This window comes from Ammospiza caudacuta, chromosome Z (assembly GCF_027887145.1).
Source record: "Ammospiza caudacuta isolate bAmmCau1 chromosome Z, bAmmCau1.pri, whole genome shotgun sequence".
NCBI lineage: Eukaryota > Metazoa > Chordata > Aves > Passeriformes > Passerellidae > Ammospiza > Ammospiza caudacuta.
The window spans coordinates 74,892,028-74,911,255 of record NC_080632.1 but is presented as its reverse complement, the minus strand read 5'-3'; the positions used below and the strand labels follow the sequence as shown (position 1 = coordinate 74,911,255).

Below are 19,228 nucleotides of genomic sequence, written 5' to 3'. Positions count from 1 at the left end.
GACCACATATGAGCTACTCTGTCTGAATAGCTACATATAATAGCTACAAACTTCTTATATAAGTGGCTGTTTTATGTCAAGAGCTCGGTTTGCTGGAAAAAAACTCCTGTCTAGACTGACCCAGGTGAATCACTTGTCTCATTTCATGCATTCCTTATACATACCTGCTAGTACTGTCCTGCTCTCCAACATCATCATATGTTTCTTGGTCACTCTCGGTATGTTTCACAGCAGCTTTTGTAGATGGTTTTTGCTTTCTTTTTAAAGAATCATAATCAATCTCCACCACGGTTGTTTTAATGTATCCATCTAAATAAATGAAAACACGCAGTTTAAGGGTCATGATAAAGGCATGATTTTAACAAGAGGTTCAGAATCAGTGCCTGAATTGTTTTGTACAATTTTTGAAAACTTTCAAAGAAATGTCTCATTCCAAGCAGCCTCATCTATCAACACAAATACAAATATCAAAATATCAGATCTATCTCAGATGCCTATGTTAAGCCCTCTTCAGCTGATGTTCAGTTCACTTGTTTCTCAGCTACAGCAGGAGAATTTTCTGTGCAGGAATCATGGGGCAGACTCCTTTTCTCAGCTGGCTTTGGGACCACTTGTGGCAGGACATCTACCTGCCCTGACCACCACAGAGAGCTGGTGCATGAAGAGAGATGACCTGGCCTGAAAGGCTCAGCAAGGGGGCATCTGGCACCAAAAGGGCTCAGGCCTCAGCTAAGAATCAACATCTTAGTCTGAAGATTTGATGTGGGAAGAGATAATAGAAATATTCTTGACTAAGAAACCCTGTTCTACAAACTATGAAAGACACACATGAGTTATCGCAGAGGCAGAAGCCCTCTACACACACACCCTGAAAGCGTGGAAGACCTTTTCCCGGAGCCTGGACACATGGTTACTTCCCTGGGGATCGAAGGAAAGGATCTCCATGTGTGCCCCACCAAAATGGCATGGTAAGATACATTGAATTCTAAATTATATTATTTCTTCACTAGCTGTAACATTAATAGGTACCTTTAACCTCATGCTGTATTTACCTACTAGAAGTCTTTTTTTGTCCTTATTCCTGTGTAGTATTAGTTTGGTTTAATTCTTATGTCTGTTAGCTTTGTCTCTCTTAAATAAATAAGCCATTCTATAATAGACCAAATCAGCCGTTTGATGGTGGGTTTTGGGGTGCTGGCCACCTCAGTAAAGTTACTGCTGAATGTCAGAGGCCTGGGCAAAAGGCAAGGATTTATCTAAATCCCCACATCCATTTGTAACACCACTGCAGTCCTGTGGCATATTTTAGGGCAGTCCATGGCATCAACGTCCTGACAGGTCATTAGGAGGATCATGTACATTGATTTTTCTTCAGGTTGGCAGACACACTGTAGCTGAATTGACCAGAGCAGTTGACCTGACACGAGGATCTCTGTCTCTCCTGAGGCTATTTTTTGACAGGTATAGTGCCTGTGCAGAAGAGTGCACAAATTGATTTCTCCAAGGTGAAAAATGCTCCTGCATTTTTTTTTGAAGATGGAAAATTCCCCACTCTCCTTCTTCTGAGTGAAGGAGAACACAGGTGAACACAGTTTTAAGTGTGTTTCCTCTGACAGAGGAAGGCATTGATCTTTCCTCTTACTTAAATGATAAGAACTGATTTTCTTCTTTTGTTTGGTCTTCACCAAACAAGACCTGGCCTGTGAACATGGAAGGCTGAAGCATTGGTGCAAAAAATTGGTCTGTATTATTGAAACTTTTCAATGAGAAGCCTTGGACAGCTTCAAGTTTTGCTAATGCAAGAATTAATTAATGAAAAGTAAATTAAGTAATGGACTGCACATACACTAGAAAATATTCTTCTCCCAACCCTCACCCACAGTGTACAAAATGATTAATGTAATTGACTTATTTTCACAACTTGAAGGTTTGGTGGAAAAGCTGTTATTGGAACTTGCCTCTTGAGATCATCTTGACCAATCTCTCTAAACAAACATGATCCTCCATTGGAGCAAGTTGGCAAGGACTGTGTCCTGTCAGGTTTTGAAGATCTCCACAGATGGAGACTCCACCACCTCTCTGAGCAATATTTTCCCTTGCTTGGTCACTCCCACAGTAAAAAAAGTGTTTCCTGCTGTTCACACAGAACCCTTGTGTTTCAGTATGTGCCTGTTGCCTCTTGCAAAGTCACTAGGTAACTGGAAAGAGCCTGGCTCCATTTTCTTTACATCCTCCCACCAGGTATTTATGAACAATTATAAGATACCCCTTAATTTTCCTTTCAGCAGGCCCAGGTCTCTCAGATTCTCTTTGTATGAAAGACTCTCAGTTCCTTACTGTCTGTGTACACTGTATATATCAGTATATACAGACAGTATATATACTATATACTATACTGTATATATCTATCACTACAAGCTGCTCAGCTGTTATTATCTACAATTTTGTAGAACTCTTTTCAATGTGTGAACTGTCTTACTAATTTGATTGGCATTTTACTTCCCCTAAAGATCAAGCAAATGCTTTTAATAATTCTGTTTGATTCTATGGATCAACCTTTTATAACCCAGGAGCCCGATCACCAACCTCTTTATTCTCAAAGATCCACTGATGGTACTTACACCTTAATAAGAGAAGCATTTAGGATTTCAGAGAAAACAAAACCTGGAAGTCAGTTAGAAACTTTCCATAGGAATAGGAACAAGAAAAATACTTAAAGCAGGTCCTTATATTCTCTAATTCTATTTTAAGAACACCCATGTTACGTTTAATACAAAGACATGAAAAACCACAATTAAAAATTTAATACAAAGACATGAAGAACCACTTGTTACTTGCAGGGAGCAGAGTTCTGATGCTATTTGAAGGCTGCTGACAGGGAATTCACCCTCAGTATGTCAGTGAAGGTCCCAGCACACTGACCCTAACTTATTCCAGTGCCTCTGGGTGTTACATTATGTTGTGCAATAACTCCCTGCTATGAATTAGCTGAGGATGGAAGGGTGACTTGGGGTAATTATTTACTTTGGTGGCCAGTGACTCAGACATGTTAGGGCTAGTCCTTGGTGTAATGCTCACATGTTTGCTGTCATGTAGTGAAAATATTCAGGAGCACAGTGAAGAAAGAGAACTCACAGCATCCTTTAATCCTGCCCAGCCACTTTCCTTCTGGGTTGTCTGTGAGGCGAATGATTTCAATCTTGTCCCCCTGTTTGACAGTCAGTTCATTCCTCCCTCCCTTGTGGTCAATGCAAGCTCGTGCCTGATGAAGGACTTCAATGGGTCCTGTTAACTGAAGAAGAAACAGAAGGTATTACAGGTGGGGAAAAATTGAGTTCTTTCCCAGACATTCAGAAAAAGTAGTAAAAAGTAATGATAGTGATGGTTATTTGTTACATTGACATTTAAAATACTGCTGCCAAATAAACAGAAGGGCTTCCTCCTGCTTGAATTACATAGTTTAAATTAAAAATCAGAGATTAAAGGAGAGGGGAGAAGCATGGCAATAGAGCAATTGAAGAACTCACTGGCAAAATCAAAGAAATACTAAGATTAAAATCAACAAATTAGCCTATGACACCTTTTATGAGTTCACAAAACAGATGCATTGAATTCCAATGAGTGTCTCCATTTATTTCCAACAGAACTACTAATAGAATCATACAATCTTTTAGCTTGGAAAAGACCTCTAAGGTCACTGAGCTCTACCATTAACCTAACACTGCCAAGTTCAACTAAACCATGTCCATAAGCACCACATCTACAGATGTTCTAAATACCTCTACGGAGAGTGATTCTACCACTTCACTGGGCACCTCTTCCAATCCTTTGCAACCCTTTTCATGAAGAAATTTTTCCTAATATTTAAACTAAACATTCCCTGTAACAACTTGAGGCTATTTCCTCTTTTCCTATCCCTTGTTACTTGGGAGAAGACACAGATGCCCACCTGGCTGCAACTCCCTGTCGGGCAGTTGTAGAGAGTGAGAAGCCCACCCTGAGCCTCCTTTTCTCCAGCCTAAACACGCCCAGCTCCCTCAGCTGCTCCTCACAGGGCTCGTGCTCCAGACCCTGGATCAGCTCTGTTGCCCCTCTCTGGACTCATTCCAGCATCTCAGTGTCTTTCGTGGAGTAAGGGGCCAAAACTGGACATGGGATTCGAGGTGCAGCCTCACCAGTGCCAAGTACAGGGGACAATCAGACAATCCCTGATCCTGCTAGCCACACTATTCCTAACACAAGTCGTATGAGTAAATATTCATTAACATTAATGCTAATGAATCTGCCACATAATGCTTTGTGTTTACTATTCTACTCTATAAATGATCTTGCAAGTACTCACAAGAGGTGTTTACTGATGTCCAGGATTCACTTTGTGAGGTCTTTACATTATGTTATGAAAAAGCCGTTTTATGATTTTGTATTTGTGACTTTAAGATATGTATTTTAGAGGCATAGTGCTCTTGTCAATTATAGACTAACTCTGGAATATCTATCCTGTATAAGTGGCCAATAAATGGGAAAGAAAATGTGCGTTAAAATATATTTGTTTAAGAATAATAAAATACCTTAATGGTTGCAGGAGTACCAGCTAAAAGCTTTCTGTGCACTAATGCCTACACTTCTTGTGACTGGTCTAAAAAATAGACTTGGTACCCAATAAACACCAGCTAACTCATTATTATTAACTATGTGTACCTTTAATATTTGCTCTCCACAGAGCTCCAGGCCCTCCACAGCAGGCCATGATGTGAATCACCATGGCTTTATGTGTACTGAGCATAACAGGAAGAAAAACAAAGCTGCCCACTGTGTACAGTGACACTGAAAGTAGCAGAAAGGAGAATTGTGAATGGGCATTAGTTAAGAAAAACTGACTGGCAGACTTGTAAACTGTGAGAGCGTGCTGACAACCAGCTATGCAAAAGTGATTTAAAACAGAAAGAATTGTCTCATCAATTTAGCCCCAGAGAATGACTGTAGCTCTCCTATACAAGTCTGATTTTCCTCCTCCTCATTTAGGTTGGAATTTACTGTAAGTCCCTTTCTACCAAGGCAAAGGTAATGTGTTGCAATACAATTTTGAAATCTTTAAAGGGCTAAATACTTCTGTATCTGATTACAGTGAAGCAAATAATACTATGTGTATGGGATTCAATTCTAACTTTTATTAAGTGCTTTTGATGCTATTCCAATGAAATTAGAAATAAGAAGTTCTAATAATAAATTATTAGAAACAGAAAAGTGAAAACAGATGATTTTAAGGCTTTCTTACATAGAAAAAAGGTGAGAAAGTAATTTAACGAAAATTGTAAGCAAACAGTCTTTGCCATCCATCAGTGCAGGGCTTGCATTCAAACATATGCCAAACAAAAAAGGTAGCTTAAACCCTTTTTCAGAATTTATGCAGGTGTTTGAACTACCCACCATAACAAATAGTTTCGTAGCCAGGTGAAAAGTCTATTATGAACTCTACAATGCTAAACAATGCTGCTCGCATATCTTCGTCCACATTACCAAATAAAAAGCTTACTTTGAACTTTTTCCTCAGTTCATGCTCTTTCTTTTCTTTTTCCTTTTGTTCTTTCTTCTCCTGGTCCATTCTTCTCTTATCTTCTTTGTCCCAGTTCTTCTCTTTTCCCCTTGATGATCTGAAAGGGGACAGGACAGAATGTGTGAAGAAAATCTTCCTCGGAGCTACCTTACCCAAGGCTGGCAAAGAACTGCTGGTGATGCAAAAAGACTTCTCCAAGTGAAATCAAAGCTACAGATTCTAAACCATAATGCAGCTGCAACAGATAGAGTAAGTAGCCCTTTACTACATTTGTAAGTTACAGTGTCTGCCCTCATGAGGACAACACACTAGACAAGGTTATCTGCCTCCACATGTGTGTGTCCAGATGTCTTTGAGATATTTTTGTTGAGCAAGCCTGTGAACTGGCAGCAGTCTAGGTGCTGTACTGGATGTAGCTCTTAAATATTTACCCAGTCCACCAGTGGTTGATGCAGGCTGAACTGAAGCCTGAGATGCCACAGGACTGTGTTTTTAAAACTGATTGCAGCCTATTCCAGCAGTCTACACAATGAGTCAGTCTTCTGCACTCATTTTATCACACCAGGGTACACTACCTGCTGTGCCTTGTGTACTGGAGTTTGGGAACTTGGGATGGAATTAGGCCTACATCTCCAGCTCTGCCATTTGGCTGGAAGACCTGTTTTAGAAACCCTATGGAGTTGCTCGAGTGAAACTCCCCCCTTTTTTCCCCCAATACTTTTGCTAGACAGGTAGGCTCAAATGGCTAAAAAAATGTCTGAAATGAGGATCACTTGGGCTATAAATCAAAGGGGATTCAACAATAAATTTTTGCTGAAAATTGTTGTACATCTGAAATATTCTACATAAATTACTTATTCAGAGGGAATTAGAGTTTTTCTTTGGCTATTGTAACACCATAAATCTCATAGATTCAGACATTACCAGGGTAGAGAGAGTCATCAAAGGAAAGGTCTAAATGGAAGAAGAATCAGCAGAGCTTGTATTCTGTCTCTGTTGCTATACTAGTTGACTCAGGCAACAAAAATTGTCAATCCAGCCTCTCATAAGAGTTCTAAGAATATTTATCTGAAAAGCAATTAAAAAAACCCCACTACAAAAGACCTGTCTGGGACCATAAACCTTGGGGCTGAGCTTATTTTTCCTCCTAGGCTGTAATTCCAACCAGTCGTTGAGACATACTCCTTAGATCAGAAATCAGAGTTCTGTTACCTTGATCACAGTGACTGCATTATTTAATTGCAGGAGTTCTGCCACGCCAGAGCATGGCAGGCCTAACAGGGAAAGAGCCTGTGAAGAGACAGACTTTCTCCAGGGAAAATGAATGAAGACAGGGCCTGCAGCAGAATGGCTCTTTTATTTCAGGTGAAATACACCTATTAGAAAAGATAGTAATAAAGGTACAATAGGTCATGAAGTTTAGAATTACGACCTGATGTCATTAATGTCTTCATACATCTCTCCATCACTTTCTTGACCCTATAAAAAAGAATCAATTTTCAATGGTCTAAGTACAGTCGAATAGACATGAAGAAACTTGCTCTGCTATATAAGCTTCAGACAAACTATGTAAGAATCATTTATAGCAAAATGCAAATACCTTTATGCTTCCCCAGACAAGTTATTCCATTATTTAAACACACTATTCTTTTATTTCTGCTATTTTTTACGATATCATACCTATCAAGCCTTGGATTGTTAAAACCACCCAGGCAGATTGCTTAATCTGAAGTGGATGTTTTAATTGCAAAGTGTGTCCTGTAAAGTCTTTATCATTGCTGATGACTGGACTTCCATGATGAAGGTGTCAGGGTTAGCCCTTTTTCAACTGGAATGCTAAGGATCTACATGGTATTCAGATTAAGTTCTAAGAGATTGTCTTAGTCCTTATATAGCCAGGTATATATATACATGATAAAATATGTGATTAGCTGAAATATTAACTGAAATATTCTATTATCAGAATGGACCAGGACCATTCTTTCTATTATTTCTGGAAAATTCCAGTGAAATGAAAGGTCAATGATAATAGAAGACGTAGTTTTCCATTTTCTTTTCTTTTAATCAATTTTTGGTGTCTAGCCAGCTTTGATAATTTGTTCCAGTTTACTCTGCTTCTCTCTGATTCTATTTCTATCCTTCACAACAAATAATTGCTTCTACAGCTTACTGCGGACATACTGGATTAAATCTGCAAGTAATTGTCTAATGTGTTGAAGAGGTTTCACTAAACTTTTAAATTTTTGCAAAAAAAGATAGGTTTATGTTGCTGGATAGTACTTACCCTCTGTGTATTTCCATGACCTAAAGGAACAAAATAAAACAAGGATATTTATTTTTTTTCTTGTGCAGAAAACAATTCATTCTAGCATTAACTATTTAAAACTGCCTATAACGTCAGTGATATTAACTAGAATCTTCTATTTTGCAGGATCTTGTTTTTAGATGAAGGTATGAATGCAAAATTCAGTTTTTTTAGATTGCTTTCATAGAACATTGCAAACTAAAAATATTTACAAACAGCATATTTCACATGTATTTTAAAATTGGAAAATTTGTTTTAAAAAATCTTTAACTATGTTAGTGAATTTACCTATGTTATTTTTTTACAAAATCACTACTTTTATGATTATCAAAAACCTAATAAATCCAAAGAGACCTCAAAGAAATTGCTTGCACCAGCCCAACAGCTGAACAAGTATGGCAAAAGCTCTTTTCCTAATCCAGCCTCTGCTCTGGGCAGCAGGAAAAGATATTCTGTGAATCTCCTGATTCCTCCTTACTCTGCAGGCAGGTAGGTAAGGAAAGCTGTGCTCCAGCTGCACGGCCTGCAGTGCTGTGAGTCTGGATGGCCAACACACAAAATGATGCACAGCGTGCCTGGCACAGCCCAAGTGCCACCAAGCAGGGGTCAGAAGGCAGATGGGCATTCTTTGTGTCACAATCTGCTTGTCTGCTGCCCCTGGTACAACTCACTGCCTCTCATACTCTCAGACCCACAAAGTGACAGTAAAAGTACAGTCAACCCATCCTTTTTTTTTTTTTTTTAATCAAGTATAGAACAGTGCCTCCTTCACTAGACCACACAACTCTGAAAGAGCAGCATTCATTTTCGGTCAGGTTTGAAGATCTGGTGATTTATAGTTCCAGCATATTTCTAACCAAACAAAAACAAAAAGAAAGATAAAAAGAAGAAAAAATACAAAAAGAGGATAAGGGGGTGGGAAGAAAGAAATTTAGTGCAGTTTCTGAGAGTCTATCATATTAATCACAGAACAGTAGATCCATTAGTGTTATGAGACAACCATCTCCATAAAGTGGCAGAACCAGTATAATTAGTAAACAAATCACTCTTGAATACAACAAGCTTTCCTTATCTTATAAATACAACATGCTCACAGCTTCTCACAGTAGCCATTAATTAAAATGTATAAAATGTATGCATCTTACCCTGCGAAACAAATTCAACGTCATCATAATTTTCTTCATTTTCTAGGTTTCTGTAAATATGAAAAGGTAAACATGTGAAACCTATGAAGATGGTTTTATGATTACATTTTCATTAACCATTTTTCTGGTGCTTTTTATTATCTATTTTATACAAAAGCAGAACAGTCTATTGAGCCCTCTATCCTACTTAAGTACACACAAGATTTTCTAACGTGTTCTCTCTGACTGTGACTAAGTGTTTCAGGTGGGGCTATCTTGATTTAGAGTAAAAAATATCAAAGTGAGCCAAAGGCACTCAGAGAGAGTGTGGTATGAAAAATATCATAAGCAGATGGGCTGACTGAATGGAAAGAATCTGTTGGGCTTTTTAACCATTTTTGCAGGTGCAGTCTTCTTACAGTGCAAAAGTACAATTTCAGACTTTTTTCTCAATGCTAAATATAGCTCTGAGACTTTGACTTGTTGGGCTTAAAGTCTAAACAAGGGACAAGAGAAAGGGTGTAAAGGTTAGGCCAGGTAAAATGTCACCAGAGCTCTTAGATTTAAAATGTTGTTCAAACATGAAAAATGGGAAATTGACTTGAGAATATACCTAATAATATCAGAGACCTTTAACTTCATAATGCTTTTTAACAGCAGAAAGAAAACAAGGGCTGACAGTTATCATCAAAGAAGTGTAATCAAAAGAAGGACTTGAAAGCAGAACGGGATGTTCTAAAACTGGCTTGATGGGGAAAGCATGGAGACAGGCAAAAGCAAAGGTGTCAGCATCCAGGCACAAATTTTCAGCAGAGAGTAGAATTTACAGGGCACACAGGAATGAGAGAGCAGACAGGGCGTCGGGAGGTACATTTAAAAAGTGTCTGATATCAAACTCGGCTCCTATGCCTGGTTAAAGAGGAGGATACCCAGCCTGGCCGCTGCAGGTACTGCGGCTGTGAGGCAGGACTGATGCTGTCACACAGCGCTGAGCTGGACATGCCTCCCTCCCTGCTCCTGCCTGCTGGGTGATGCTCTTTGCAGTGCCTGCTGGCCAGGAAGGAGCTCATTATTCAGGCTCAGCTTGACTCTGGTCAGTTTTGATGCTGGACTCAAGCACTTACAACTCTGTCAGCAGAACTCCCACTTCTGTACACAGCTCTTCAAAGAAGGATAAAGAAAGGAGCCCTATAACAACAGAGGCTTCTCAGGGTTATCACACAAGGCCATGTCATGGCCTCAGTGCAGTTTCACAACCAGTGCTGAGCTCAGTTCTTCCAGCTTGCAAAGCTGCTTCCTGGGGTATTGGCTCATAGACCTGACCCTCCTTGCCCTCTTTGCCCAGAAAAATTCAGGCGAAACCTTAAGCTATTGAGGCAACTGATTTTCTATCAGTGTTTAAAGTTTTTGGATTGTTCTGGAGTCAAAAACCAGTGTGCTCCCCTCCCCTTACCCTCTCCAACAGAGGACAAAAACAAATTGTTATACACAAGACAATTCAGGGAAACAACTGAATAGATGGAGGGTACAAACTAATACAAAAAGCTAATTCTAAACAGGCCAGGTACAGGGTGGGATTAGGAAAGTAGTGTGAGACACTCCTCTCTCAGAAACCTGGAGCACATGCAGCCTTTGCCTGCTGCACCAGGAGGAAAGTGGTAGGCAGAGAAAGGCGAGAAAATAGAGATGTTGTGGCTTTTGTTCACTCACATTGTTTCAGAGCTGGGCTTGATGTTTCTGGGAGGCAGGCTGGGAGCTGCTGGCCCCTGCAGGGATGGGTGAAAGGCCGGTGGAGGAGGTGGCCCAGCGGCGTGTGATGGAGGTATCGGTGGGGCAAGTGCTGCTGAGGAAAGTGTCTTCTGTTTCAAACCTTCATTTTTACGACCTGAAATATAGCAGAACAGACTGAATTTATCAAGCAAACATCTGAGGAAGGAACTTTGCTGTGTTTGATGAAGTTTTCGGGTAAGATATCAGTACTGCAAACACCCTAGACAAAGTATATTTTGCTGAACCTGCTCTAGATATTTTTGTTGCATTATCTTATCACACTAGACAGGAGGAGACTGCATTCAAAAACGTTCTCCCTGTACAAGGACACAAAAATGTCTTTGCCAAGACATGAACTAGACACAAAAACAGCACAGTTCACCCAATACATTAATACCTGTGTTTCAAAACTAAATTATAGTTCCACAATTCTCTTAAAAGACCAGCTGCAAGGTTTCATATGAGCGCTGACATAGTAAAACATAGTAAAACATAGTAAAAAAAAAACTGCTGAGTTTTTTTGCTCAAAGCGTTTTAAGGGAAGGGATAAGAGACAAAAACATATTTTGGCCTTTAGAGAGAGAGGTACAGGTCTCTGAACATCTTCAAATACATTTTTAATATAAGTTGTAGAAAGTCTGGACTTTTCTAGCAAGCTCAGATTAGAAAAGTGGCAAAGCTGCACAGAAAGCTACACCCTCAGCAGACAGGTGTAGCCCCAAAAACTGATGGTGCTCCACGCTAGGCACAGAAGCCACAATTACATGAGTGAGCTGGTATGCATGTGTGCTGTACTGAATTCATGCTCCCTGCAAAAACCACAACCAAACCATAGCAACCACTGCTTTGAGGGTTGATTTTGAGAGAAATCATTCTACACAAGCAAATTAAGTCAGAGTTTTGATGCTATGATGTTTTTGAAGTATGATTTTATTTTTCTGGAATTATTATTAGTGAATTAAAATCTAGCCAAAAAGAACTGTCCCCAGCTGCATGGAGACAAATCCAGAAAAATCCAAGGAAAAGGAGAACAGCGGGAAAAAACAAATTCAGAGTTCTGTTAAAATCAATTACAACTGAGAAGAAACTCCTTTGTCTTCTGGAGAATTTATTTAAATTCACACCTGTGACAGATTAGAATCTTGTCAAGTAAAGGAAATGGTAACCTCACTGAAAAAAAGTGGTTCAAAACACAGAGCAACAACAAATATTTACTAAAGTTTAATAGTAAAGACTGAAAATTGCAAGAATCTATTGGAAGAGCATTTTTACCTTATTGGGTGTCTGGAATTCTGTCCTTGTGATAGACAGGAAAAGGGGAGTTAGTAACTTCAGGATGGACTTTTCCTTATCTCACATGAAAATCAAAGTGAAATTATCAAACCTTGACAGTTTTTCTCTGTACTACCATACAACTAAAAAAATTATGGATAAATATTTCTTCATGGATGCTTAGACCAACTTGTCAACATATATATGAACAGTGGTGCATTTTAAACCTGTTAAGTTCCTCCATTACTTAAACGGAAAAATACTGATAGTCCCAAAACGGATGATTACACAAGTGAATTCTTTTGTGGTTTGTGCATTAAGGAACATGCATATTACAAAAGAAGATCCTTACCATTTAAGATATGTCAAGATTAAATTTGCTCCACTTATGTTTTTAGCATTTTATTCAAAAAGTATAGCCCAAAAGTTAAGTGAAATAATCCTTTCTCTTAGTATTGAGGAGGCTGCAGCAGGGCCAATGTGTGTCAGCTGGAGAGTACCCAAAGGAGAATAGTGAGAATGAGGTCTAGAAAACATAAATTCCTGAATATATTGAACAAATGGTGGTGGTTTAGGGAAATGTGCTAAGACTGGGGTAGAACAAAATTAATACCTAAGTCACTGGTAGCGAAGAAAGGGATAATTTATATTTCCCCTCCTTTTTTTCCATAGTGAAGAGGCAGTGAGTAACATGCTTAAAAGCAAGCAACATTTGTTAGAAGGCACTTTCTAACAGTGAAAGTAGAATTTTCATGCTTTGAGGTCCATGTTGAAGAAGTAGGATAAGTTTATGGCATGAGTAAGTTCTAGCTCTTACCCTGTACATTGGGATGGATATCAAAATAGTGACAAACAACTTCTTTATATCCCTTCCAATTCGATGCTGACATCCTTTTATTGCTGTCCTGTCTGTTACATCACATTTGAAATATTGAGATCAACAGCTGGAGCTATACTAAAGTAACATTTTGGCTAAAATATGTCTTTCAGTAGTTTGAGAGGTGTTGACAAGACAAAGAATACTATAGAGTTTTTGTAGTGGTACTTTAAGTTTGCTTTTTATAAAAACCTGCATCTTACTGTTTTCTAAGTTCCTCAGGCTTCAGGTTCGTTCATTTTTACCTTTGCACACAAGGTCAAAAGCATTTTATCACCACTGTTTTATACCCAAAAGGTAATGACAGCCCTGGAATTATTACATAACTCAGATGTTTTTCAGTGACTTTAAAAGACTCGGCCTTTTAAATCTCAATCAAGGGTGCTCTTTTTTTTTCTTTTTCTTCCTCGTGTTTCCCAATTATTTCATAGCTATTTCTGTTATCTCTCCAACTTTTCCAACACTGTAGAAAATCTGGCACTGGAATTCTACAGAGCATGCACTTGTCTGCCACGTGTAGTGATGAAAATTGCAAGTCATTCTTCATCTGGCCAAATCTCCACTGATTTCATCTGGGGGTTTCAGTATTTTCTCCAATTGTCATCTCTCCTCCTGTTTTGGAAGAGCAGACTCCTGACTATTAAACTAATGTCCAGGAGCAAAAATCTTTTATTCAAAAACTTTGTAACTATATAAAAATTCTTTAAGGGTAAAACTCCAAGAATCTAGAGTACAAGCTGATAACCCTTAAGCATTATGATCTTGTGTCTCATTTTAGTCCTCACCCAATTGCAGAGCTGCTTATAACTTTATTTTTTTCCTCCAAATCATTACACCACTTTGTTTCACGGGTATGGTTTAACATTTCTTCATTATATGTACAATTGTACATTATATGTACAATATATATGTACAATTGCATTTGAATAAAAGCAAACTTTGCTTAAATGAGCCAAGGTTACACCTCACTGGGCTCTTGTTGTATCTGAATACTTGCAGATTATATTTTAGCATTTAATTCTTCACAGTCTTTATTCATCCACAGACTACAATTCCTCATTGCCCTAAAACTTCTTATAAATATGAACCTATCTCCAGAATGAATATGAATGTATCTCCAGATGAATTCTAGAGTTTAATCAAATGAAACAACCAGAAAGGAGTCTGCTTTTTAGTTTGGTTGTTCTGCTTTATTATTTGTTGTTGTTGTTGTTGTTTTGTTTTGTTTTCCTGAAAGCCATGTTAATTGGTATTAATAATACTCTCAAAAATTTATTTTTGTGTTTTAATAGGGAATCCTACATCAGTTTTTCAGTGGTTGTATCCACGTTGTCCTAACAGAGTGTTGTGTATGTGCTCAACATGCATATGAACCTTTTGTCTTCACATTGTATTACTTCTTGTTATAAGTCCTTTGTAGGACTAAGGTAAAAATTCTTCCCAAGTCTCTGTGCATAATACTTCTTTCATCTGATGTCTCTTGAGAGCCAAATTCAGGCAATAGGAAAGTGAGCCAGGAAAGGATACCACATGCATTTTAGATTAAGAGCTTATTTTTAAGTATAAAGGCTGAACAACCTGTCCTTTTTAATTTTTGTAGTTTTTTATCATCCAACAGTAACATCATATTAATAGAAATACTGCTTTTTAAATTTCTAACTATTGTAACTGACTCTTCTCTGCCTTTAGAGTTTTAATTAGCTTAATTAATTACACTTATGACCAAGACTGATGCAGGTGTAAAGTACTTTAATTCTAATACTAGAAATAATGGAATGATTTAGGTAGGAAAGTGACATGCTGAAAAGTGAAAAGCTGTTTGGAAAAAAAGGTGTAACAATCAGGCCTGATGAGCCAAAGCTATGATAACATTCAATAGTAGATTTTTTTTTGCTGTTTTAATGGAGCAGGTTTTTTTTTTGTTTGTTTGTTTGCTTGTTTTTAATCTGGGACACTTGGTACTATAAAAACATGGAAAAGCTCCATGAAGGTAGTGGAACAGCAGTCAGCAGCAGACATTCAGATCAAGAAATTAAACTGAAACTACATCCTGGCTTCACATGCACCTGAAGCACTCTCATCACAGTAGACAGTGTTAAGGGTGGTCACTGTGGGGCAGCTTTGACAGCTAACACCTCGGTTTCCAAATAGCCTCTCCTCTCAGGACTCTCAGCTTTCTCACAAGTAGTGCTGCACTGAATAAACAGAGGCAGAAACGTAAGCTCTTCAAATAGAAACAAAAGAACAGAAGAAAAGGCACTGCAGCTGTATAGAGAAAACTGCTATAAAAAATGTCCACAGAATGTCCCATTATACTGCTGCTTGTGGCATTAAACTTCTTTAATCATGCTCAGATCCTCAGCACTTACAGGACAGCTATGCACAGAACACGGCAAAAATCTATCTTGTGTTCTTGGAGAACCTTCTCAAGCAGCTTTCATATGGGCACTGGCCAAAAGTTCACTTACATTCTTGGGAATGTTTGTTTATCAGGAAGTGAAGGACACTGCAGTTGTCTTGATGCAATACTTGTGAATTTGACCCTTGCCATTCTTGGCTTGTGAAAGGGAAACACTGATACATCTTTGGTATGACATCTAGAGAAAGATCCCATCTCCCTTCATGTCCAGATATTCTGTGTTCAACAGCAGAAGAAATCAACCTGCATAAAAAAGCATGATTTCTATGCCTTTCCCATGGGAACTCAAAAGAGAAATTAGAAGTCCAGTTTTTTTGGAACTTGTGAATTCTATCCTGAAGCATTCAGGACAGAATGAGAATGAGAAAAAGCAATTCTCACCCTATTAAAACCTTCAGTGCTGTCCTGAGATACTTCATCACTCTGTCCTGAGATGCTCATTCCATAAATATGTGGCAAAATGAAGGGAAGTCCAAGCACTGCATGAAGTCTGTAATGTACTACACCCAGAACATGTATTGGTGGGATGGGAATCTTGAGGGAACTGGTCCTTTGGTCACAGATGGTTCTTTGTTTTTCAAAATGGTAAAATGAATTGGACTCATGTGCAAGGGTGATTTTGGCTCCAGTATTAATAAAACTTAACATGTCTCTATTTATTGCCTCCCTAAATACCAGGGTATCTCAGTGTTTGGGTGAGAGATTGGCACACAGAAGATGGTAAACATCCAATTACCAACCTGAGCAGAATAGAAGCTGTCAAAGAGGAAAAAAGCTCACATATTTTTTAGCACTCATACCCGCAGTTCTACATCCATCAGCTGAAGATACAAACCTGTTTGTTCAATCAAATCAGTATTGCAATAGAACATGTTTATTTGGCACAAAGCTTTTAATTGGCAACAATGAAAAATAGTAATTTTGATAATCTCCCTTGAAAGAGGCAAATATCCTGTTCTAGCAGAGGGTGGTCTGGCTTCAACTATTCATATTTTTCTCACACTTGGCGGGACTGCAGCAGCAATGTATACCTGCTCCCAAAGCCAGCAGCACTTTAGAAATCCCAGTTAGCTCAAAACAGCTGTGTTGATCTTATCTGCAATACACTCTCTAGCAAATGCATTAGTCTGGCCTCTAGTCTCCAAATAATCCAGACTTAACCACAAAGATTGAACTGTTAATGATATTTAAGGTATCAGGCTGTAGCATCCTGCCTATCCACTGCCTCAATCCAGAAATTTCTGCTCCATGCCTGCATCCTAAATAAAACTGGAACTGAACAGCAATGCATAGCACTGTGTACATTCCATTTTCAGTGGTCTGATCATACCTGCTTCACTATAAATAGACAGTATAAATACATATACATATGTAAGTAAGAAAATCCCTTCTATAACAATGCAGTCTCTTGCAACATGCAGGGCAAAAATGGATTATTGACTTCGCATTCTAAAAAAAACCCACCTTCTTTCTTTGGCCTAGAGTACGGCATTTGGTGAGATCTTATTGACTCCACCTTTTAGTAATGTTAAAAAAACCCTGACAGTGAGCAGGTGCTACAAGGAAACTTCAAATAAAATTATTAGTGAATTTTTAGAGTTTTCATCATAAAATGACTTCAGGATTTTTTAAGCAGTTACACATCAGAAAGTCTTTAAAATAATATTTTTATAAAGCAAAATGTTTTTGAGCTACTCTGCAAACCCAACATGCTTTTCAGTTTTACTGCAAAGCACCTCACCACTTCTACATGCAAGATCTGGGTAGCTTTCTGGGTTTTACAGAGGGTTTACTAAGAACCTGCAACAACATCTGCAGCAGCTGATCAGCCACTTCCTACTTCATCTGTAATGTGCAGAGAGCTGTGCTCTGCTCTGCTTCCCTAACCACATTTTCGTTTAGATACAAGCCATGGTTTCAGATTTCACTATTATGCTGCTTTGGAGCTGCTCAGAGTGAGCAGGTAAACTTACAAAAGAGTCAAAGCTCAGGGCTTTTGATTGTGCTGTGGTGACACATACTGTAGCAACAAATTTCAGTTGTGATACTGCTCACACCTTGAAAACAAAGAGCATGGAAAGTTTCTGATTGTTACTCTCCTCAAGTCCCGACCTTACTTTTAAAAATGCCTAGATACAATATTTTACGAGTTTTCTTTTCTTTTACTCTTCTCACCTCTCCTGATTTTCCTCCCAGTTAGGTGATTAAGCTTTTTTTTTCTCCTCTGTGCAAACAAAATTACGTCCCAAAATGGTGGAATTTCAGACAAAGAGAAAAAGGGGGAAAATTAAGACCGAGGTCTTCATCCTTTTTCAGATCATTTTGCTCATAGTTGCTCATAATATCACGAAAAAGATGATCAAAGCGGGTAGAGAGTGTGTCCGTTTTAAAGCAAAACTTCTCATTGGTCTCAATTAAAAAATCTTTCCGCAGCAGATGCACAGACTACCTTAAGGATGTTTCATATAAGGTTTAACACTTATTCTAACACTTACACTCTCAAAAATATCATACAGTTGACATATTAAGAGTTGACATAATTCTAGGTCCATACAAGGTTGGGGATTTTTCACCTTCCATATATATAGAGACAAACAGATGAAGAATTTAGAGCACATGAAAGTCAGCATCTAAATTTACATTTAAGGTTGAGGGCTGAAAAATATTAAGCCTGTCCATAGTCTTACTCCAAAAAGAAGGCTCACAGTTACACCCAAGGTACTTCAGTATGTAAAAGTTTGCAGGACTGAGCCTTGTGGTGACTAAATATGAGGTTAGGTATTTCTAACCTCATATTTACGGGTCCAGCACACTTCTGCTGGGCAGTGCTGACTGGCATGAGAAAAGTGATTTCCAACTGCAGATGTGTTGGAAGTTATCATAGAGAGAAGACTGTACTTATCTAAAGAGGAACACAAAATTAAATCCAAACTGAACTCCAGTTGAAACTTTCCATTTGTCTGATAAAAAGCCTTAATGACTACTTCTGGTTCTACTAAAAATATAAACCTGAGTCCATTGATTTTATGTTGTATGGTATAATTTCTTTTGCAAGAAAAAAGAATAAAAATTGAAAAATTCAGAGATGGAGGACATATAAGACAGTAATAGTTTAAAAATAGTTTTTTGTAATTAGTTTGTATTTGAAAGAGAAGGCAAAAGAAGATGCGTGCAATGATGCAAAGGCAACTTTGTAAAGAAAATGTACTGAATAATTTTCTTAAAATGTGACTATTTCCCAGGCTAAAAAAATGATGAGGGGTTTTAAAATTTTTCAATGTGAAAAATAATTACATCATACATACCATGGTATATTAAAAATCATTTTCATAAAAAAAATCCCATGCAGCAAAGTCTTGCATTTGGATAGTGGAAGTGTGCAGATTTTCTCTTCAGAATTTGCAAACAAGGAACACCATTGTTCAAAATGCACATATCTGAGAAGGGTTCAATTTCAAGAGGAAACCAATGACCTCAAGAATGTTCTTTACTAAAAGGAACCTTTTAGGATTAAAAAAAAATGTTAAGATACAATTTCAAAATCTTCCTAACAGCTTTACTATAAAAGGCATGGGGTTTTTTTGTGTCTATTAATACTGAATATTTATTGCAGCATTTAATATCAAAACTTTCAAGAATGACTGGAAGTTTACCATATATGAACTATAATGAACTATGATTTTAATATAATTTCTATAATGAAATATATTAGTTTGTGCTGTATTATTACCCATGTAAGGCCACCAAATGATGGAGATTGATTCAGAACATTTCTCCCTGTGAACCAAAACAGGTCTAGAAAATAAAAAGGTGAAAATACTTGCACCAGTAGGGCACAGATTGTTTCAAATTCAAACATTACGCATGCTGCATAGGTTTTATCTCTGTAAGCTGGTAAGGAAATATT

General features: G+C 38.0%; 1 protein-coding gene across 1 annotated transcript in view; it reads right to left on the bottom strand.

Moving 5' to 3' along the window:
• FYB1 (FYN binding protein 1) overlaps window positions 1-19,228 on the bottom strand; it is a 44,516-nt gene that overhangs the window by 14,593 nt on the left and 10,695 nt on the right. The window contains exons 3-9 of the mRNA XM_058823523.1: window positions 10,694-10,868; window positions 9,005-9,054; window positions 7,839-7,858; window positions 6,987-7,033; window positions 5,534-5,651; window positions 3,136-3,292; window positions 165-309 (exon numbers count right to left, since the gene is read on the bottom strand). Coding sequence (XP_058679506.1) covers window positions 165-309; window positions 3,136-3,292; window positions 5,534-5,651; window positions 6,987-7,033; window positions 7,839-7,858; window positions 9,005-9,054; window positions 10,694-10,868 — 712 coding nt within the window. The remainder of the gene's footprint in view (window positions 1-164; window positions 310-3,135; window positions 3,293-5,533; window positions 5,652-6,986; window positions 7,034-7,838; window positions 7,859-9,004; window positions 9,055-10,693; window positions 10,869-19,228) is intronic.